The sequence below is a fragment of the Marmota monax genome, unplaced genomic scaffold (assembly GCF_021218885.2).
Source record: "Marmota monax isolate L192 unplaced genomic scaffold, Marmota_monax_Labrador192_F-V1.1 WCK01_AAM20220418_F8-fsc00022, whole genome shotgun sequence".
In the NCBI taxonomy this organism is placed as follows: Eukaryota; Metazoa; Chordata; class Mammalia; order Rodentia; family Sciuridae; genus Marmota; species Marmota monax.
Genome location: NW_026695215.1, coordinates 24,832,460 through 24,855,166, shown reverse-complemented (window position 1 = coordinate 24,855,166; position 22,707 = coordinate 24,832,460). Strand labels below are relative to the sequence as shown.

At 41.2% G+C, this 22,707-nt stretch overlaps 1 protein-coding gene across 1 annotated transcript in view; it reads left to right on the top strand.

The window, feature by feature from the left end:
• Nucleotides 1–20,074, top strand: part of LOC124084619 (collagen alpha-4(VI) chain) — a 101,585-nt gene extending 81,511 nt beyond the window's left edge. Inside the window, exons 33-36 of the mRNA XM_046431960.2 lie at nucleotides 8,871–8,961; nucleotides 10,899–11,582; nucleotides 12,608–12,704; nucleotides 19,489–20,074. Coding sequence (XP_046287916.1) covers nucleotides 8,871–8,961; nucleotides 10,899–11,582; nucleotides 12,608–12,684 — 852 coding nt within the window. The 3' untranslated portion in view covers nucleotides 12,685–12,704; nucleotides 19,489–20,074. The remainder of the gene's footprint in view (nucleotides 1–8,870; nucleotides 8,962–10,898; nucleotides 11,583–12,607; nucleotides 12,705–19,488) is intronic.
• Nucleotides 20,075–22,707: the final 2,633 nt, after the last annotated feature.

Sequence of the window (22,707 nt, the reverse complement as noted above, 5' to 3'; positions counted from 1 at the left end):
TGTGCGTATACGCCAGGATCATATGCAATTTGTTGCTGCTGATCCTCATAAGGTCCCTTTCCTAACAACATATCTAGATTTCTCTGAGGATAACCAGCTGCTGCATTTCGCCTAGCCGTCTCCTTGCAAAATTCCTCATTGGCAACCTTCCATAACAGGTATTGTCCTCCATTTAGCACAGCTTTACACATATTAGCCCAATCTGCTGGCGTCATGTTCAAGTTGTTAATGGATTCGACCAAGCTTACAGTGAAGGGTGCTTGAGGACCATAGGTTGTTACAGCCTCTTTTAGCTGCTTCACTGTTTTGAAATTTAAAACTTGGTAAAATCGCTGCCCTCCTGCCTCAAATACAGGGCATGTTAATATTTGAGACCTTGTCTCAGGATCCCAACTATCAACTGCGGGGGTTGGGGGCCTCCCAGCATATGGAGGTGGCGCTGTTAGTTGGACACTTACGCCCTCTGGTGATAGAAAGGTGTTAGTAGCAGTCTCCTGTAGAGGTGGTGCTGTTGGTTGGACACTTACACCCTCTGGTGATAGAAAGGTGTTAGTAGCAGTCTCCTGTTGTAACTTTCCCCCTGATGGCTTTTTCTGTTTTACACTTTCTTTCTCTGTCTGACTAGCTTGAGAGGCCTTCTCTTTTACTTGAATCTTTTCCTCTGTCTGACTAACTTGAGAGACCTTCTCTTTTACTTGAATCATTATGTCTTCTCCTTCCTCTACCATTGTCTGAACTGAAGGCTTTGGACTAAGCAAACAAGATACGAATGTCCACAATGGCAATGTGCCAACTGGCAGAGTCCCTGGGCTTTTCTTTTCTATTCTTTTTAAATCTTCACCATGATGGTTCCATTGTGATATATTTAACAACTCCTCCTTAAAAAGCCATGGGCTACATTTTTGTATTGTATCAACGTATGCCCTGATTGTTCTTGATTTTACTGAGATGCCTCCTTCCTCTAACAATTTACTTAACACTCTTTCAGTTTGTTTTTTACTAATTTCTGATCCCGTATTTCTACTATAATACAACCCAACAAGATAACGCCTAACAAAACTGAAACTGAGTGAAACAAAATTGGAACAACACAAAATCATTATAATAGCCTCCTGAAATGTCCATCCGTCCTTTCTCCCTATCTGTTCCTCAGATGTGAGTGGTTTTTCTTCCATCTTACACATCTCCAGGGACAGGCAACTTAAAACAAAAGTGAAACAAAATAACAAAAGAAGAATCTTAAAATGGCTACCCATCCTCTCGCCCTGCCCTCAGGGGCGAGCAGTTCACTTACCCTCAGTCGCTCCCCGTGCGAGCCACCAAATGCCACAGTCTGGCTGGGCACAATCAGGAGCCACTTGTCAAAAGAAACTAACTTTATTTTTAGAACCACACACGACAAACAAAATAGTCTCTCAGGAAAAACCCTCAGAGCCTCAACTGCCACCACCGGCTTTCCACAAGCCTCTCTCTCCCACACAAGCTTCTCTCCACCTCCCACAATCCTCCTGCTCTTGAGGCCGATTGGCTGGGTCACATGGGCGGAGCCAAAAAAGTCCCCCAATGAGCAGCTCCGTGGTCTGAAAGGGCAGGGAAACAGTCCAATGAGCATCACCGCAGAGGAGCCAATCAGCTAGATGTTGCTGGGGCCGAGGAGCCAATCAGCTAGATGTTGCTGGGGCCGCTGTGAGCCAATCATCAGCCAGCAGCTGGAAGTTTGCTGGCAGCTGGAAGTTTGCTGGGGCCCCTTTGGCTGTGGCTCTCAACATGGTTCAACTTAAGAGCTAATGAATTCAGCTGTGCCAGACCATTTAATTTTCTCTTAAGATGGAGTGTGTGCAGCACAAGTGACAGGTGAGAGATTTTGTTGACACAGCTGTGAATATGCTTCTAAGAATCAATAGATAAACTTGTGACAGCTTGCAAACTGCCAGGAAGGATGGATGAAATATCTTGGGTTGAGAAACAAAGTTAAAATCAGAGTGAGTTTCTTGTTCACTGTTATAGCCCTCTTGTTATAGTCTTTCTCCTGATTTCCTTTCTCTACTCAGTTGGTCTTCTATTTCTTTATTTTTAAAAATTGGTTATATATAATATTGGAAGGCATTGTGATATAGTCACAGTTCTCCTTTTTTCTATGTTCTCCATATGAGAGAAAACAATCAACCTTTGACTTTCTGAGTCCAGCTTATTTCCCTTAGCACGTTGTTCTCCAGTTCCACCCATTTGCCAATAAATGACATCATTCTTCTTTGTGGATGAATAGAACTCCATTGTGTGTGTATACACCGTATTTTCTTTATCCATTCATCTGCTGATGGGCACTTAGACTGGTTCCATAACTTGACTATTGTGGATGGTGCTGCTATAAACATTGGTGTGCACTTGTCCCTAGAGTAGGCTGATTTTAGTTCTTTCGGATAAATATCCAGGCTTTTCTTGGTTTATTTAATCCTCACAACAATCCAATGAGATAAGTGGTATTATGAGCCTATTTTTCAGAGAACAAAACAGGGACACAGAGCAGTTAAATAGTTGTTCAAAGTCTGGAATTTCCTTTAGCAATGAGATTTTGAATTCAAAATTCAAAAATAGGAGAAAAAAGAGACTTTAGATGTTCTAAGTTCTTTTGCCATGTTAATGCATGTTATCTTTACAATAACGCTATGAGCTATGAACTGGCCCTATTATTATTCCTGTGTATTTCTCTTAACAAATCCAAGGAGTGGGATGCTGGCTATCATAGGAGACTTAAAAAAAAGCTTTAAAGTTTGAAAACGAAAGCTAAAAGATGAAAACGTTAAAAGGAAGGCCAAAGAAAAATTTTGGTTTAATATTTAAAATTTTGGTATGAATTTCAGAATTTAGAAAAGTTGATACTACCTATGGCTGCTGCATTCTCCATTAGATTCTTAATACCCTAAAGCCTGGTTCAGTGATATGGGGAAGGAAATAGGCAATGAGACTTCAAACCCTACCTTTTTCCCTTATGTAATCTGAGCATGTTATTTGGCCCCAGAACCTCAATTTATTCGCCTGTAAAATAGGCATAAACTCATAGATTTGTTGTAAGGATTATGAGAGTTATTGCTATAGGGGCACCTGACACTTCCTGTGTGTATGCTCAACGTAGGTCATTATATTACCATGTTGAGGTCCTTAAGAGTGCCCTTTGCTCAGGATTTATTAAATCAAATAGCTTCCATTTGACGAGCACCTTTGAATTTCCAGCTACAGTGCTGCTTGCTTCTTGATTTCCATGCCTTGTCGTCTGAGCCCCTCACTACTCAAACTGTGGTCTGTGGACCAGTAACAGTAGCATCACCCATGTGAGAAATGTTAAATTTTAAGCTTTGCCTATAATCTAATCAATCACAATCTGCATTTGTATCAAGATCCTGGAGGGTTTGCATGAATATTAAGATTTGAGGACTGTTGTTGGTCTAACACACTTATAATTGTCCTGCAAGTTAATAATGATAATTTGCATTTCCCAGATGAGGTAAGTGAAGGTCAGGGGGCAAGTGACTTGTTCTAAGCTATGCAGTTCTGGAATTTGCATTCTGCTATGGCTTATTCCTAAGCCCCACTTTTCCACCCAATACCCTCAACCCAGTGCTGACCCTAATGCTTGCAGGGGAGTCCAGGAAGAGTTGGCTTCTTCGTGGTAGGCTTTGGTGGCACCATGCCAACTGGCAGGAGCCAAAACTGTTGTACTCATTCTCCTTGGGTCAGGCACAGGTTATGTGGCTATGTTCTTTTCTCTCTGTGTCTGTTTCTTTCTCCTTACTTTTTCCAGGGTTCTCTCCTTGTTTTCCAAGCCCTTACTTCAATTTCATGTTAGACAGTTCTAACTCCTTAGGGTCTGGCTAGTTTATCCTCTGTCCAAGGCAAATACTCCTCCCTAGCATTTTCTTCTTCCCTTTTATTTCCATCTTTCCAAGCCAAGACCTTCGCCCAACTCAGTCCCAGGAATGGTCTCTGGCAGCTTAGTATAGCAGCTGAAGCATTGAGCTAATAAGCCTGGGTCTCTCTAGGTCAGGGCTCATAGGGAGTCCTTTAATCTTGGGGGTTGAGGTTGGAGGATTGTCCTGTATCCTTTGAGAAAATGTCTGTCTATTAAACAAAGTGTTTGTTAATGCAAACCCCTGTGCCCTATCCTCATCGCTCAAGATACTCCCATCTTTAGTATAACAACTGGTCCCAACAAGCCACAGTCAGACATTTAGGAATGAACTTGGTTGTGGGAATTACCATGGTGCTGGTTAAATGATAGTAAAGCTTTGAGCTTCAAGCAGATCTCTTGGATTGTGTTTTAGGTACTCTATTTTCGAGATTTCCTTCTCTGATGCTGATGCGAGTTTGAAGTAGGAATCACAGGGCCAGTTTTCTCCTCTCCTCATACTGGAATTCCTTCCCACACTATTTCTTTGCTTGAGCTTTCTCAGGAAGTATCTTGTCTCAATTATCAGTGACAGACTGTGTTGGCAAGTCCAAAGTCTGAGTAATTATATGGTTATAAGTGACAACTTGGTACAGATGCATCTATTACTGAATCAGTTTCCTTGTGGATTTCCATTGGGTTTTTGTGTAGTCATGCCCACAATTCTTTTGCAAGAACAGTTCAAAATGTTAATCATGATTATAAAATTAATGTTCCTAAGAAAAGTTAAAAATGAAAGTTCTTCCAGTTGTGGTGGTCCATGCCTGTAATCCCAGAGGCTTAGGAGGCTGAGGCAAGGCAGGAGGAGGATCATGAGTTCAAAGCCAGCCTCGGCAACTTAGTGAGGCACAAGCAACTTAGCAAGACCCTGTTTCAAAATAAAAAATAAAAAGAGCTAGGGATGTGGCTCAGTTAAGCACCCCTGGGTTCGATCCCCAGTTCTGAAAAAAATAAAGTTCTCTATCTATTCAAATTCAGCTTAATTTAGCAGTTTTCCAGCAAGCAGAGCAACAGAAAGGTTATGTGCTCTGAGTTGCTCAGAATAGAAAAGATGCTCTGTCCTGAAGAAGAGGCCAATACAGAATCAGTAACTGAGGACCAGCTTGTGTTGGGGCAGGAAGAGAACTCAGTGGCATTGACTCCTACCCTAAAACTCTGTCACGAGAAAACTGAAGCCAGAAGCTTCTCCAAGGTCAAATATGGCACATAAGGATTAGGACTCAAATTCCTGATATCTAATCCATTAGTGCTGCCAATAACTTCTCCCATGAATTTCCTCAAAGAAAGAGAAGTATGAATTTGTACAGACTAGGAAGGCATGTTTGAATTTGCTTGCAGTCTCATACTACTTTAAAGTTCATCCACATTCTGCATTTTATAAACTACTTTGCCCATGTTTCCTGTGATTTTAAAATAATATATCTTTTAAAATTATGTATTTTAATTAGTTATACATGACAGCAGAATGCATTTTGACTCATTGTACACAAATGGAGCACAACTTTTCATTTCTCTGGTTGTACACAATGCAGAGTCACACCATTTGTGCAATCATACATGTACATAGGGTAATAATGTCTGTCTCATTCCACCATCTTTCCCACCCCCATGACCCCTTCCCTCCCCTCACTCCCTTCTGCCCAAAGTTCCTTCATTCTTCCCTTGCCCTCCCCTGCTATTATGGATCAGCATACACATATCAGAGAAAACATTTGGCCTTTGAGTTTTTGGGATTGGCTTATTTCACTTTGCGTGATATTCTCCAACTCTATCCATTCATCTGCAAATGCCATAATTTCATTCTTCTTTAAGGCTGAGTAATATTCCACTGTGTATATATACCACAGTTTCTTTATCCATTCATCTGTTGACGAGCATCTAGGTTGTTCCACAGTTTAGCTGTTGTGAGTTGAGCTCTATAAACATTGATGTGGCTACATCACTGTAGTATGCTGATTTTAAGACCTTTGGGTATAGACCAAAGAGAAGAATAGCTGCGTCAAATGGTGGTTCCATCCCAAGTTTTCTAAGGAATCTCCATACTGCTTTCCAGAGTGGTTGCAGTCCTACAAGCAATGTATCTTTTCACCCACATCCTCACCAACACTTATTGTTGCTTGTATTCTTTTTTTAAAATATTTTTTTAGTTGTAGGTGGACACAATGCCTTTATTTTTATTTATTTTTATGTGGTGCTGAGGATTGAACCCAGTTGCTCACTCACGATAGACAAGCACTCTACCACTGAGCCACAACCCCAGCCCCTGTTGCTTGTATTCTTGACAGTTGCCATTCTGACTGGTGTGAGATGAAATCTTAGTTTGGATTTGCATTTCTCTAATTGCTAGAGATGTTGAACATTTTTTCATATATTTGTTGATCTGTTGTATTTCTTCTTCTGTGAAGTGTCTGCTCAGTTCCTTAGCTCGTTTATTGATTGGGTTATTTATTTATTTTTTTTGGTGTGAATTCAGCATTTTTCCACAACTTCTGGGAAAAAATTGAAGCTCCTAGGGTGATCTGAGCCTCCTCATTTCTCCTGGTGCATTGCCTTAGATCCTGGTTTCAGAAGCCTTCCAAATTGCTTCCTGTGATTTCCAGTAAAGCTAGCAAATGTCATAACCCTGTGGACAATGTTTAGTCCTTGGGTAATTAATCAAGTCTATTTGGTTTAGTCCACACTTGGATCTGATGATCATGTGGAATAGGTCTGATTATCGAATGTTGGCACCTGTGCACTCCCTCTTTCTGCCAGCTTCCTCCTTGTATCCATGACTTGCAGGTTTCAAATGTGCTCTGCAGATGCACATTGGAAGAGGATGTTCTGAAATATGTGAGAAGTGGAGGCATTGAGCAGAACTGGAGAGATAACCAGTGTCCCCTTCTGGGTCTTTGTACATGCTATTCCTTCACACTGGAATGCTTTCTCCTGCTTCTTTTTTCAGCTCAGTACCCTACTCATGCTCTCAAAAGTCCCAGATGCCATTATCCTCATAAAAAGTCATAGGGTCTCCTCTAGCCCTGGCCTTAAAATGAATTTCTTCTTTCCGTTTTCTTAAAACATATTCTTAGAACTTTTTTCTTCTTGAAAGTCCTTTGTGTGCCTTTCCCTTAGGGTTCAAGCCCTTCGAATGTGTGGTCACGTCACTTTCGTATCTCTTTGCATCTTGTTAGGACTTTTATGTCCTAGCTGTTTGGTTGACTTCAATGTCTAAGTTGGGGAAAAAGCAGAATTTAAGTTTACTTTTGCCTTTTTTCTTGGGGAACTAGCAATGATCCCATGGATTTTGGTGTTCCATTAGATAAATACATGTTCAGCTCTTCTTATTTCTTTCCTTACTAGGACATTTCCTTCAAGTAAGCTCACTCTGAAAGACAATGTTTGGGATATGCTGCAGCCATGAACAGAGAGTGAAGCACTCTGTAATGAGTATATATTGCAGAATATTCTTTTCTAAAGTAACTCTTGACTGTTAATTTCTTTGAGGCCTAGCGCAACATCTTCAACTCCTCAGTACCTTGCTACCCAGAGAAGGGCCCAGAATCTGCTTGTTCTTGACCAAGGATGAAGGAGGAGGAGGAGCAAACCCTCAGTGGGGCGCCATCCTATGTGCTTTGATAGGGAATAGATTAAAAGATGGACGCGGCTAAGTGTAGACGGTTACCTCTTTGCAATCCACACCTCAGGTCCTAACAGAAAGAATCTGAAAGCATTTCTAATTTTGTCATGAGGTGAAAGTCTTACATTAGTCCCCTAGTCTTAGCATCATAAAAGATTTTTTTGTGTGTGTGTGGTGATGGGAATTGAACCCAGGGCCTTGTGCATACAAGGCAAGCACTCTACCAACTGAGCTAAATCCCCAGCCCAAGATTTTTTCTGCCATCTTTACAAGCAAATATGACCCTTATGAGTGAATGAATGTGTGGGTGTCATGGCAGAGAGCTGTTTTGCTGCTTGTAGCTGTCTAAGGATCTGAGATCTTTCAATCAGTGGTCTCATTATAGCCTAGGGCCTCAAAATCTTTTTATGGATCCTCTGTCTGCCTGGCAGATGAGGGTACAGGGAGCAATGGACTACAGTGCATCGCAAATAACATACATCACTTCCACCTACATTCCATTGGCTAGACTGCAGCCATGTAACAGTGATTTGCAAAGGAGGCTAGGAAATGTAGTCTGGTTGTGGCCCAAGGAAGAAAAAAGAATTGTTATCCCATGGACCTTGTTGAGTTTATTATTGTTATTATTATATTTTGTTTTTAAGTCTTATTATTGGTTATTAAGTTAATCATAACTGGAAAGGCAAAGTAAAAGAGAAAAACAAATTTGCCATCTCTACAAAGCCTTCCTTGATTTCTTCTAACTCTGAACACCAGGAATACTCTATCTCTGAAGACCAAGAATATTCTAGAGGGGTCTCTCTCACAGTATCAACCTCTTTCTATTCTAATGGTATATGACTACCTCTCTTTTCAATAGCTCGTACCACACTGCATCCTACATACTGTGAACAGTTAACAAAGATTGATGGAATTTTTAAATGATTGAACCCTCATGTTCTGACACGACATGACATTGGGCTGAGCTTTATGCATACGGGCAGTCTGAAGACTCATAGTTCATATATACTTACACTGATAGTCAAATCTCCAGGTTAGAATTAGGGTATTATTTTAGTACCTAACTAGCTATAATATATAAACATTATATTTTAACATGTAATATTAAATGTTAGTATTATGGTATATAACATTAAATATTAAACACTATAAGTAGCTATAATATATAATGCCCAATTATGTGTATATATATTTATATGACTACATATTCTTTTAAAATGTCATTTGAATGGTGGAAAACGCCATGAAGAACATAGTCTAAAATTTAATCCAGCTAATCATAAACATGTATATGTGTGTTTGGATTAGATGGATGGAGCCAGCAGATTTCATTTGTTTGTATGGGAGACTGAGCACCAGCAGGATGTGGAGCACATGGCCCACTGTACTCTCTGCTATGGTAAGCCAGGGCAGCCTTCTGATCCAACTGATGTATTTAGAACAGAGGGAATTAACTGGTGGCCACAGGCCAGATCTGCTGTGCAGATGTGTATTTACTCAGCATTCTCAGCGTCCTAAAATCTGGGAATTTCTTCTGATGTTTGGATTTCCAGTTTTTCTTAGGAAGTCAGAATTGTCTTTAAGAGGCACAAACACTGCATTCCTGTGTGGTCACAGGCATCAGGGCTGAGTTGTGCTTGACCCCTTTTGATGGCCAGTCATGAATTCTCTCTTGCTTCCCAGCCTCTGTCACTGCATCTCACACTCTCGCGTGTGCTAGAGAGAATGTTTTGTTGAAACCCATGTATGTCTTCAAGTACAGAGCTCCAATCCTATCCACTGTGCCCAGGGGCAGAGCAGGTGATTTCAGTGCTCCTTCTACCTGATCCACGGGAAGACCTAGCACTGCCACGAGAGGTTTGGCTCTGATAAGTTGGTTAACTTAAATGCAGTAACTGCCATTTGTAGAGTGTGGCACAGTTAATGAAATGCTCTTACATCCATCATTTCATTGACAAATCACCTCTCTGGGTTTCAGTTGCCTCTCTTGTAGAAACATCAACCTAGACGGGATTGATTGAGCTCTTACTATGGCTTGTTCTGAGCACATACATATATATCGACTCAATTTTTCACTTGAACCTCACAAACAGCCTCATAAAATAGGCAATATTATCATCATTATTTCTGTTTGACAGATAAGAAAACAGGCTTCTGGGGAAACTAAGTAATTTGTCCAAGGTCACATGCGGGGTTAGACCCAGATTGAACCAGACAGTCTGGTTCATTTTTAGAATCTGCATGTAAGTGAGATCTTGTGGTATTTGTTTCTGTGTCTGGCTTATTTCACTTAGAGTAATGTCCTCTAAATTCATCCATGTTGTCACAAATAACAGAATTTCCGTTTTTATTATGGATGAATAATATTCTATTAAAATATTACATTTTAAGTATATTTTTAATGTGTTTCTTTATTAGGTGGCAAGACCTAGAAGAAGTTCTAATAACTATTATTTCAAGGTAGTGATGAGTTTATATAATATTGAACTTTTCCAACATACGGTGTGGGAATATCAGTCGTTTCTATTGGTGTCCAAATTCCTAGTATTATAGCACTATGCTACCTTCATGAATAATGAAAGGGAATGCTAAATTTCATTTCAATAGAGGTAGTCAAATACAGATGTAATTTTTCCCCATCCTGGTTTACAGACCCCTTGGGAGACCGTAGCCCCCAGATTAAGAATGCCTGCTGCACACTAGATCTAAATGAAAGAGTTTACTCCATCAGTGGGTCTCTAACAACATTGTTCATCAGAGTACCCGAGGTAATATCAGTTACATATTCTGAGCTTCATCCCAGCCCTACCAAACCAGAATCTTGGTGGGGATAGAATCTCAGAATCTATATTAAAAAAGAAAAAAAATTCTATGTACTATTATGATGCTGAACCAGCTTGAGAACTATGATCATGTCATTTAAAATTGCCTATATTTGATTTTTTTAACATGTAAAAATGGCAATCTCATAGAGCTGTTCAGGCTACTCCCAGCTCTAGTAATCAGTGTTTTGCAGGTAGTTTCTCAAACATCATTACTGCTGATTAAGTCAATAAATAATTCACCTATAATTCTTTTTTATATAGGGGAAAAGGGGAATGATATCTGTGAGCCCAGAGATTAAGGAGCAAGAGGGCCTACTGGTTGAACACACTAAATATGCAACCAGCCCCCATTCTTTCTTCTGAATAATGGGTCATACAGTTGCCATGTCAGTCCAATGTGTGGCTAATAGCTCAGCAGCAGATGTCCTTGTTAAGGATACAACAAGGTATGCATTGGAAAAGAAAAGGATGCATGGTTTAACCTCAGCCTTTCCCTGCACTTCCTTCCCAGACAAGTGCCAGCCAGACCCAGAATGTGGGCCAGGAGGGCCTGGGCCCCAGGCAGTGGACATGGACTTGGTGTTCGTGGTGGACAGCTCCCAAGACGTGGAAATTGACATATACCGTGGGGCTTTGCATCTCGTGGACGCTGTGCTTGAAGATCTGGAGGTGGCTGCTCAGCCGAGCATGTCCCTTCAGGGGGCGCGTGTGGCTCTAGTGACACACACTACTCCAGGCTTCAGGCCTGGCATGGGTCGATCCCCTGTGCTTGAGGGCTTCAACCTGACCTCCTATGGCCACCGGACACAGATGCAGAGACAGGTCCGGGAGGCCGCGGGCCGCTTGCTGCAGGGACTCCCTGCCTTGGGCCACACTCTAGAATGGACGCTGGAGAAAGTGCTCCTGGTGGCCCCACTGCCACGGAGGGCGCGTGTCCTCTTCACCATCGTGGCCAGCGAGACAAGCAGCTGGGACAGGGAGAAGCTAAGGACTTTGTCCCAAGAAGCCAAGTGCATGGGCATCACCCTGTTTGTGTTGGCCTTGGGCCCTGGTGTGGGGACTCATGAGCTGGTGGAGCTGTCCCATGTGGCCAGCGTCCCCTCTGAGCAGCACCTGCTGCGCTTGGAGGGAGTTTCAGAACCAGAGGTAGCCTACGCCAGGGGATTCACACGGGCCTTCCTGAACCTCCTAAAAAGTGAGCATTCCCTGAATCCTGGATATATTAGGTGGGTGGGGGAGAGGTACTTACAAAGCCTGGCATTTGGGCAGGTAGATGCCTATGGCACCTTCCTGACTGTTGGGTTATGTGCAGCCCAGCAGTCCTGGTCATATTTCCAGGTGTTTTTTGTTCTTGGTCTTCCAGTTCATGATTCAAAACAACTGATGTGCAGGTGCTTCATTGTAAAATGTGAGGACTTCTTGCCCCACTTCCTGGGAGACGTGAGTTTCTCAGTTTATAAGCAAGTGTGACGTCTCACTGGGGGCTGTAAGGGACATCAGCTCCTTCATCACTAAAAGAATAAAGCGAGTTTGATGGACATCTTAGAAGTACAGATATGGCATTTGTGCCTCTCCAATTTGAGAGGTGCAAAAAAAAAAAAAATCAATGAATTAGTTCTAGTCCTAGCTCTGCTATTAATTGAGTTCTGTGATCCTAGAAAAGTCAATGAACCACTCTGCTGTCTGCACCTTAGATTCCTTATCTTTGCAGGGAGTGGTGGAGAGAATGTTAATAGTTGGCTTATGGTTTAGTGATTCTTTGAGGGAGAAGCAGGCTGAAAGAATCATTTTTCTCATCTTGTTTTAATTTCATTTTATCTTTTTTTTAATGTTTTATTATATTAGATTGTATTCTTTTATGTTGTGATCTTATATTATTTATGAGATTGGAGGCATTCTATGCTTTTATTTTGTTTGCTATGTATTTTATTTTTATTGTTTTATTTCTGTTTACTTTTATACTTGTCTCATGCTTCATTTGAATCCCTCTTACATCTTTTTGACTTTATGTCTTCATGGATTTTATTTTGTTCTAAATGTTCTATTTGCTTTTGTTTTTTATACCTATTTTATTTTGTTCCACTTTATATTTTACTTTATTTTATGCTTCATTTGATTTTATCTTTGGAATTTTGTGTTTTGATAGAGAATTTTTTATATTTATTTTCTTTTTTAAGTTTATATAATTCTATGTTTTATTTTTTTTAATTTTACTTTCAGGTGGAACAAACCAGTATCCACCCCCAGAGCTCACTGAAGAATGCAGGGGCCCAAACCGTGGGGACACTCTGCTGTAAGCAGTCAGGCCTGTCAAGAGGTAGGTCAATGCTGGGCAAGGTGACGCATGCCTATCATCCCAGTGGTTTGGGAGGTTGAGGCAGAAAGATCATGGCTTCAAACCAGTGTTGGCAACATAGAGAAACCCTAAGCAACTTAATGAGACCCTGTCTCAAAATAAAATATAAAAAGGGCTGGAGCTGTGGCTCAATGGTTAAGCGCCACTGAGTTCAATTCCTGGTACCAAAAAAAAAAAAAAAAAAAAAAAGAGATAGGTAAGGCCAAGCTATGGTTGTCCCCTACATCTTCCCCAGACAGGAGACTGTCTCCCTAGAGAAAGGTCATAGGCATTACCAGTCAGTCCTTGATTTGACCCAAACCACTGACATTGGGATGCTCCTGGGCTTGACAGCCCTGATACAGTTTAGTTTTTCTTTTCTGATGTTCAGTCTTTCAGTCAGAAGACTGATTGAGGACCAACATAAAAAAAATTCAAAGAGCACATGAATGTTTGGAAGCAAAAAATAAAAAAAAAATTCTGTTCCACCATATCATCGCATCATCTAATTCCATGTCTCAGAGGTGAAATTAAAAATGCTAGACCCATCATTTTGATGCTTGTCTAAACATATCTATAAACCTAAGAAAACAGTGAATACAATAATGAAATTGCTCAGGAAATGCCCAAACCTAAAGTTTGTTGAGTGTAGCCTCATCATTTGCTATACAAGAACCTCTCAGTTCTTGTGGCTGGTTGTGCAATTTGACAAGGATTGTTTCTGTACAGGGGGTCCAAGTGCCACTTTGGCATGTCTGGCTTTGCTTATGATTTAGAAGCACTTGAAGCAACAGACTTTTTTTCCTAGAAGAAAAGAGAAAAGGCTTGATCTCATCTATAACTCAGCTAGAAGCTCTTGAAAATTGTGAAAATAACAAATTTAACACTGAAGAAAATGAACAGGAAACACCAGCACAACCAGAAACTAGAAAAGAAATAAATTCAGGCACTGCCTACAGTAAAAAACAAGCTACCTTCTTGCTCCCTGAATTGGCTTCACTTTTTTCAATCTTTATTTCTTAAAACATCCCTGTGTATTATGTTAGCATGCAAGTGTTGACTTTTTATAACATCTTCCGTACAAATGCAAAAATTCATGTATGCAGGCTAAAGGGATTACTTTAAGTAAACAGAAAAAGGCCAAATTTCACTGAGCTGTAGAACTGGAGTTGAAAGAAAGCCATTTCAGCGCATGTTATGGAGGCACACCCACCAAGTGTCTGCCCTGCGTGGCAGAGATGCAAATATCTATTGCAGAAGTGAGAAGTGAAGAATAACTACTGCTTATAGACAGGCTGCTTTGTAAGTGACCAGATGTCTCATGTGTTCTGACCAAGCTTAAGGAACATTTTGGATCCATCTAAAACAGATGTAGCATCAGTTTTGAATTGCAGTCTGTAGTTATGCAGATAACAAGTTCTTTCTTATATGTGATCAACAAGATACTGGGGAACTTGACTGTGATGTTTTTGAATGTCATCTAAGACAGCTGAAAGAGTTTATTAGTGAGTGGTGTGGTTGGTCCTGCTTAGATAAAGTAAATATACTTTCCTTAGAGGTTTTGAATGTGCCCACATGATTCCCCATCTGAGGGCTTTTGGCTGGGTGGCTATGGGAACTATTTAATTTCACTGTGGCTCAGTTTTCTGTTCTGTAAAGCAGGAATTATAGGAGTATTTATGTCCTAGAGTTGTTTTGAGAGTAAAACTTGATGATCTGTGTTTGCCAGATAGTAAGTATACAAGTTAGCTATTAAGATGCCCATGAAATATACTACTGCTTAGAATCTAAAGCAGCTGGGTGCAGTGGCGCATGCCTGTAATCCTAATGACTCAGGAGACTGAGGTGGAGGACTGCAAGTTCAAGACCAGCCTTAGCAACTTAGCGAGGTCCTAAGCAACTTAACAAACCTTGTCTCAAAATAAAAATATAGGACTGGAAATGTGGCTTAGTAATTAAGCACCTCTCCGTCAATCCCAGATACCAAAACAAAGCAAATAGCAAATACACATCCAAAGGAAATAACAAAACCATAGGCTCTCTTGGAAGGTACAGTAACATTCCCTTCCTTAGGCTAAAAATTAAGCATAGGGCAACTTGTTGATTATCATGTTTTCAGTATAGAATATCCTCAGTTGATTTTATAACAGCAGTGCTTTTCAGCCTTGACTATACAGTAGAATTGTTGTGGGGCAGGTCGCTCAGAAAACACACCAAGTCCCAGTTAGTCTTTGTTTAGCTGGCCAGCTGGCAACTGCTTCCCACAGGACCCATACTGTTTCTGCAAGGAACAGCCCCAAGCCTGAGCATTTTAGGGTTTTTAAAGGCAAAAACTACATTTGGGTTTGACGTAGCTGTAAGCAACCAAGTACAGAAGCTGAATTGGGCTGTTAGCAAGACAATGCAATGGGTTCATTGGTATTTCCCACAGGACTTTCCAGATTGGCATAGCAGCAAGCAAGCAGAAGGGAAGTGGGTCAAAATGACCCTAGTTGAGTACAAGTTAGAGAATGGTTTCTAATGTCGAGACAATCTCTGACAAGGTACATTGCCCAAGAAAAATGGAAAGCAAAGAGAACAATTTTACATTGTATAAGAATTGCTATTTTGTGTTGCCAAGTATGTTATGCTAGGTAACTATTAATGGGTACAGAGGTGGGGCTTATGGAGTCTCAGGGTAAAATGGAGTCTGTTTGGTCATTGTCCATGTAGCCTGGCCCATAACAGAATCACCTGGGAATCTTCAAAAATTCACCCCAACCAATCCAATCAGAGTCTTTGGTGGAGTGTGGTACTTAACAGTGATTCCACTGAGCAATTGAGACTGAGAACCACTGTTCTAAGGAACTCTTTACCACAAAATCAAGGTCAAAGAGATGGAGGAGAGGTGAATGACCATTGGATCCAGTCCCATTCACAGCTTTGAAGGTCCCCAGTACGTCTCAGCCACTGCCTCACTGGGCTCTGTGCAGTTTCGCCCTGTACTGTACTCCAAGGCCATCCTAACCCTTCATCACCTCCCCAGTCTCCTTCCTCCACACCTCTTCCTTCAAAGTTGCCTTTTTCTTTTCTTTTCAAAAGAAAAAGGAAGCAAAAAGCAACCTCCTGCAGCTTCCTATACACCCTTCTGTACACTCTCCCTTCCTGCCCTCAGTTGAAGAAATGAGCTCGCCCTTGTCTAGTCTGAACTGTCAAGAAGGACCTCATTGCCTTGAGCAGCTTGGGACTTGGCCACTGTTGACCGCTACCTTCTTCCTCTTTAAACCTTCTTCCCTCTCGGCTTTATGGACAATATCATCATTTTGCTGTAGACAAAGGTAAACTCCTTTGTGTTCATTGGAATGCACCATCCTTGGACCAGGAATGGAAACCCACAACCCGACTTCATTCCTTTCGCTCACACCTCTGGTTCTCTAAACAGTCTTGTTTCTTCCCATTTTCCTCCTTTCAACTCCATTCTCAATACCTGATTAAATTTTCCAAGGAAAATATGGGCATGCCATTGCTCTTCTATGGTTTCCCCATTGTCTTTGGCACGAAGTTCAGGTGCCTGGATAAAACACACAGGCCTCCGAGACTAGACTCTGCACTGGCCCTTTGGGCCTTACTGGATGCCACTTTAGACTTTGCATGACTCCCTATTGCCCCTGTGCCCTCCGTTTTGTTCTAAGGCTCGATTGCTGCTCACCCTCACCTGCCTGTCTGTATCCCCTCCACAGTGTCCACTTGTATCACACCTACTCATCTCGTACTACCAGGCTCAAGTTATGCCTCTCCTGAGAATCCTTTCTGGGCTCCCAAGTAGTGTTAAGTTTTCATAGCTGCCTTTGTGCTCCTGTGTCTTAAGCCAAATTCTGCCATAGCACCTGCACCTACTTGTGGAGAATTAACCAGTGTTATCTCTCTTCACAGGAGTCAGAATGAACTCGATTGTGTGTTTTCAATTTCAGTGTTATCTTCAAAATACACAGATCTATTTTTTGGTTTTCCCTTTTGAGTAGGGCTATATTGTAAGAAATATGTACCAGGTCAGAATAAGTCCAGGCAAAACTAGTTTCATTCATACCTTCCCAATTCCCTTCCTCCACTTTTTCTTTTCCTTATTCCTGGATTCTGCCAATATGTTTGAATAAAATTGTGACCACTGCTGCATGATTCAAGAAGGCAAAAGTTAATATTTCTGGTAAAAAAGAATGTCAATTATAAAATTAGAGGCCAACAATAATTGCTTAAGGCAAAGCTTATTGGCCCCCCAATGCCATATCATATCAGTAAAAGAAAACTTAAAACTCTAAGGAATACTAAGAGTTAAGCTTTAAAGAATAACTTAGAAATAATTAGTGTGAAGGATTGAGGACTCATTTCTAATTGTGCTGACCAATATGGTGACCACTGGCCATAATGACTGCTTAAATTTGAATAATTTGAAATCAAATAAAATTTCAATTCCTTGGTTGCATTAGCCACATTTCAAAGGCTCCGTAGCCACATCCACATGGGAGGGCACTGGTGGCTAATGTATTGAACAGGACAGGTTTCCCATCATTTCCAAAATTTTCATCACCGTAGAAGGTTGGGCAGTGTTGCTCCAGATGTTTAATCTAGGAAAAGCAGTCCCTACCCAGTAGTTTCCAATGCCAAAAAGAAGAGTGAGTCTTTTAAATAAAAAGAGTACAGAGCCTCATTGGAAAAGGGACTGATCTGTTGCAATGAGTTCTTGATTTGTTCGGTCAGCTGGTGGGTGGGCCCCAGTCTATAAGATGGTGGAAAGAGAACAGGCCATAGTTCACCACTGCTGTGTTTTTCAGTTTATTTCAAAAAGTTTTTGGAGAGGTATATGCTCTTCTTTCTCCTGGGTCCTCACAGCTTGTTATTTTTCACCCTCTAGAGTCAGGGTCCTGCACTGGCAAATTCAAGTGTGCTTGTTGGCATAGGATGGTTCTGTGATCAATTTCTCAGACTCTAAGAGTGTGTCTCATCCCTATGAGTCCAGAAGATCTCATTGTTCTTCCTAGAAGGCTAATCAGTACAGACCATACTAATGGGAAGTTAGTGGGTATGTCCCAGGAATACAGCCTGTGCATTTTAATTCCTACTTCCTGAAGACAGTGCCTTCTTTTTTCAGGGATATTTGAAAGACCTAGCAAGAAGTTTTTGTAGGATGTCAACATTCTGTGCTTTAGTTGATCTAGGACAGAACATTTCTTTTTTAAATTTATTTATTCTAATTACGTATATGTCAGCAGAATGCATTTTGATTCATTGTACACAATTGCAACACAACTTTTCATTTCTCTGGTTGTACATGATGTAGCATTGCACCATATGTGTAGTCATACATGTACCTAGGGTAATGCTGTCCATCTCATTCCACCATCTTTCCTGCCCCTGTGTCCCCTCCCATCTCCCTCCCATTTGCTCAGTCACAGTTCCTCCATTTTTCCCATGCCTACCCCCTGCAATTATGGATCAGCATCCACTTATCAGAGAGAACATTTGGCCTTTGGTTTTTGGGGATTGACTTACTTTGCTTAGCATGATATTCTCCAACTCCATCCATTTACCTGCAAATGCAATAATTTCATTCTTCTTTAAGGCTGAGTAATATTCCATTGTGTATATATACCACAGTTTCTTTATCTATTTATTTATTGAGGGACATCTAGGTTGGTTCCACATTTTAGCTACTGTGAACTGAGCTGCTATAAACACTGAGGTGGCTGCATCGCTGTAGCATGCTGCTTTTAAGTCCTTTGGGTATAACCCTAGAAGTGGGATAGCTGGGCCAAATGGTGGTTCCATTCCAAGTTTTCTAAGGAATCTCTATAATGCTTTCTAGATTGGTTGCACCAATTTGCAGTCCCACCAACAATGTACAAATGTGCCTTTTCCCCCACATCCTTGCCAAAATTTATTGTTGTTTGTACTCTTGATAACTGCTATTCTGAATGGAGTGAGATGAAATCTTAGAGTAGTTTTGATTTGCATTTATCTAATTACCAGAGATGTGGAACATTTTTTCATGTATTTGTTGGTCTATTGTATGTCTTCTTCTGAGAAGTGTCTGTTCAGCTCCTTAGCCCATTTATTGATTGGATTTTTTGGGGGGTGTTAAGTTGGGACAAGTAAATTTCTGTATGATATAAAGTGTACCCAAAGAAATCTCTTTTCCCTAGAAGGCAGAGGATACATACTTGGAAAAATCAGTGCCTGATTTAAAATTCAGAGAATATCAGATCTTGCTTCTTGTGATTTGTTAATTCCCAATCCTGTTTTTCATTTTCCACGACCCTCATGTTTTTCTTTTAATAGATATCCTAACTTCTGGGTAAGAGTTAGGGTACTATAAATAATAAATAAGCTGGATTTGTGTAGGTCATTTGAAGGTCAGACAGGTTTGGGATTAGGAAAGGGACTGACATGGTTGAAAAATGAGAAAAAGAAGCAAGTGAGGAGTTCTTAGTATTAGAAAGCTTTCACTCACTCATTTATACATTGTCTGTGGTATATCTGCCATATACCAGGTACTATGCAAAACAATATCTATAACTTTAGTATATCTTTCACATGTTATGTGATAACAACATACATGTGATGTGTTTTTAAATAAATATTACTTTTATGGTTGAGGAAAGCAAGGCTCAGAGATCCAAGGTCACATAGCCAGTTGGCAGTAAGGCTAGGATCCATTTCTGGATCTGACACCATTGTTCTTTTCCTGACATGCTGAAGCAGGAAATCCAACTCTATGTTTATTTTGTTTCAGGTCCTTGTTCCATGGATCAGATGGAAGTTGAGTGCCAGGATTACATCCGGAAATGGTACTACAGTGAGAAGCAGGAGGCTTGCCAATAGTTCTGGTATGGCAGCTGTGGAAGCAACGCCAGATGGTTTGAAACCAAGGAAGAATGTGAAGCTTGGTGTATCTCCAGTTAGGCAGAGTCTTATGGCTATTGCTCCTCTACCCTTATTGAGCCAGTGTCATGACACTTTTAAGTGTCACAGCATCACATTTCTTGCTCCCTGAATTTTTTTTTTTTTCTTGCCAGTGAGGTCCTGGGGCTAGATGATTTGTGACTTGAGAAGGGCTGAATTCTAAGAGTTAAAAAGAATAACCAAATGAAAGAGAAACTTGAACTTAACCTCTAAAATTATTTTGAAGTTTGGGGGGCTACGTAGCAAAATAGATATCAATGGAAGTAGTGAGCAAAACCTAATTCAGAAAGGAGCTGAAAATTGCTTTCTCTTTTGACTACCAGAGAATAGAGAAGTCAAAGAAGGGGATGTCTAATGTGAAGTTCATCATCACTACCTAATATAAATAAATAAAGGCATTCTTTATGAAATCTTTAGGGGTGAGACTGCGTGTGATTCCTGTTGACTGCAACCTGTGATGTACTTTGTGACATAGCAGTTGATAGAGTGGAGACAGCAATGACTTTTCCATGGGACCAGTCCTTTGGCATCAATTGGCCTAAAATATGGTGACTTCTGTCCTTGGAAACATGGTGACTCAACAATTACAGCTGTCATTGTCCATGCAAAGATGAAATGAAAGGTTTTGATTCATCATGGACAATGTAATTTTGCAATGTAAGAAGTGAGGATGAGAGAGAGAGAGAGAGAGAGAGAGTGTGTGTGTGTGTGTGTGCGCGCGCGTGTTTTGCAAGATCTTCTTTTGCCTGGCAACTTGATTCTCCTGGCCTCTGAATTTTTACTCAGTTTCAGATTTGGGGACGAGATAGAAGGGGGCTTCTGGGTATTGGTAATTAATTCATTGCTGTAAGATGAATTAATCAGCTTGGGCTTCCTTAACAATTTATCATAGCCTGGGTGCCTTAAACAACAGACATTTATTTCTCACAGTCTTGGAAGCTAGAAATTCAAGATCAGCGTGTTAGCCTATTTTGTTCCTGCTGAGGTAGTTCCTTCCTGGCTTGCTGGTGGTCACCTTCTTGCTGTGTCGCACAATGGCCTTTCCTTGGTACATGCTCATGGTGGGAGGAAGCGAGGGAGATGGAAGAAGAGGGAGAGAGAGAAAGAACAAACTGGTATCTCTTCTTGGGAGCATACCAATCCCATTGTATTAGAGCCCCACCCTTATCTAATCTAAAGGCCCTATATTCAAAGATAGTCACATTCATAAAAGATCCCAAGCAGCTGGTGGCTATCTCTAGGGATGCAGAGTGGAGTTGCTCTCTGGCAAGTTCGGTGACTGATTTCTAGAATACTCTTTGTTCCTTCACACAGATGACAGTGCAGAGGAGATGGGAACCAGTTTTATACCGAATGTTCAAAGAAATGTTAAAATATTTATTCTATTTTGTGACGATTATTTTCATCTGATCACAAAAGAATGACTATGTGTTCATTGTAGCCAATCTGTACAACACAGAAACACACATGAAAGAAATAAAGATCAGGGCTGTTGCAGCTCAGTGGTAGAGTGCTCGCCTCACATGTGGAAGGCATTGGGTTCAATCTTCAGCATCACATAAAAAATAAAATAAAAGTATTGTGTCCATCTATGACTAAAATATTTAAAAAATCATAAATAAAGATCACCTATAATCTTCATCTGAAGGTAACCATTTTTTTTAATGCCTGGATATACTATCTATTTTTTTTTTCTTCCATAAAGTACTGATTTTGGAGACAGCATTTTGGGAATGAAATGGCAACTCTTCCGTCTTGCTTGACAGAGCTGCTCATGGTGTGAGTGTGTGTGACCATTATTTAAGGCAGAATTCCAACTACCTGGGCATAAGGGGGCCACACTGGTTATCCAGAGGAAGGATTTGATTCGAGTTGTGATTATTTTCCACTTCTGACTCTTATCTGCCCTTTCCTTGCCCAGGAGTTCAGAATGCCAAGGCAAAGTTTCCATAACTAGGGGACCATTGGGAGGAGGTATTCAAGTGTGTTGGTTATTCCATCACTGGAACATTTGTGAGGTCCCACTGCAGTTCTCCCTGCATTTCCTAGGTGCTGGTATAACCCTTGCATGCAGCTCCTCTGACTCCCAGCAAAAACTACTCCATAAATCCCGAGGTACCCAGATACTGGAACCAAGAGGCAGAAGCAATTATCTATCGTTTTAGACGCTCTTCATCCCCAGTCGCAAACACAATTTATGAAGCACTTTCCCATGTTATCTTATATATTTGCCCACTCCCACCACTAAATCCCAGATGTCTGTCTTGTTCTTATTTCTGGAATGAGGAAACTATCTCAGAGACGTGACCTGCCCCTGACATATAACAGAAACTGGTTTTGAGATCCTTTGGATCCTGAGACCAAGGCTCCCTTTGTGGTACTCCACTCATGGTCAACCACGGAGCCGCTACCTGAGAATTTTGAAGGCTAGAACTGTAGATGCCCAAGATGTTGGAGGATGGGAAGGGAGAAAGGCTTGACCTTTTGACCTTGCAGGCAGCCTCGCTCTTTTCACCGGAAAGAAGCAGGAATGGATTGAAGAGAAGTTGAATTGCAACGCAGGCCAATCCTAACCGCCTGAACTGACCCCACAGGGAGCTCTGGAACCAAAAGGGCATTTTGGAGTTGCTCCAGGGTGGGCCTAAATGGCTGGGCCAGTATTCCCTGCCTCCATTAGCTGCTGGATGTGGGAACCCAGGGCAGGGTATACTGGTGGACGAGGCAGCTCTGCAGCTGTGGAAGACTTGAATGGGGCCCAGATGCAGGGTCTCTGTCAAGAGCTCTCCTAGCAGCTAGGGCAACAAACAGGTCCTGCTTGAAGGTGGGTCTGGGTGGCACACACTGCGTCCATGACAGTCCATCCATGTCCTTTTGCATGCTGTTTTCAAGTCTCCTCAGCTTCCAAAACCCAACAGGACATACTCAAAAAGTTTGTGTGGCTTTCAAGGCCTCAGAGATCTGTTTTTGTCCCAGCAGCTCAAGAGGCTGAGGCAGGAGGATTGTGAATTCAAAGCCAGCATCACCAACTTAGTGAGACCCTTTCTCTAAA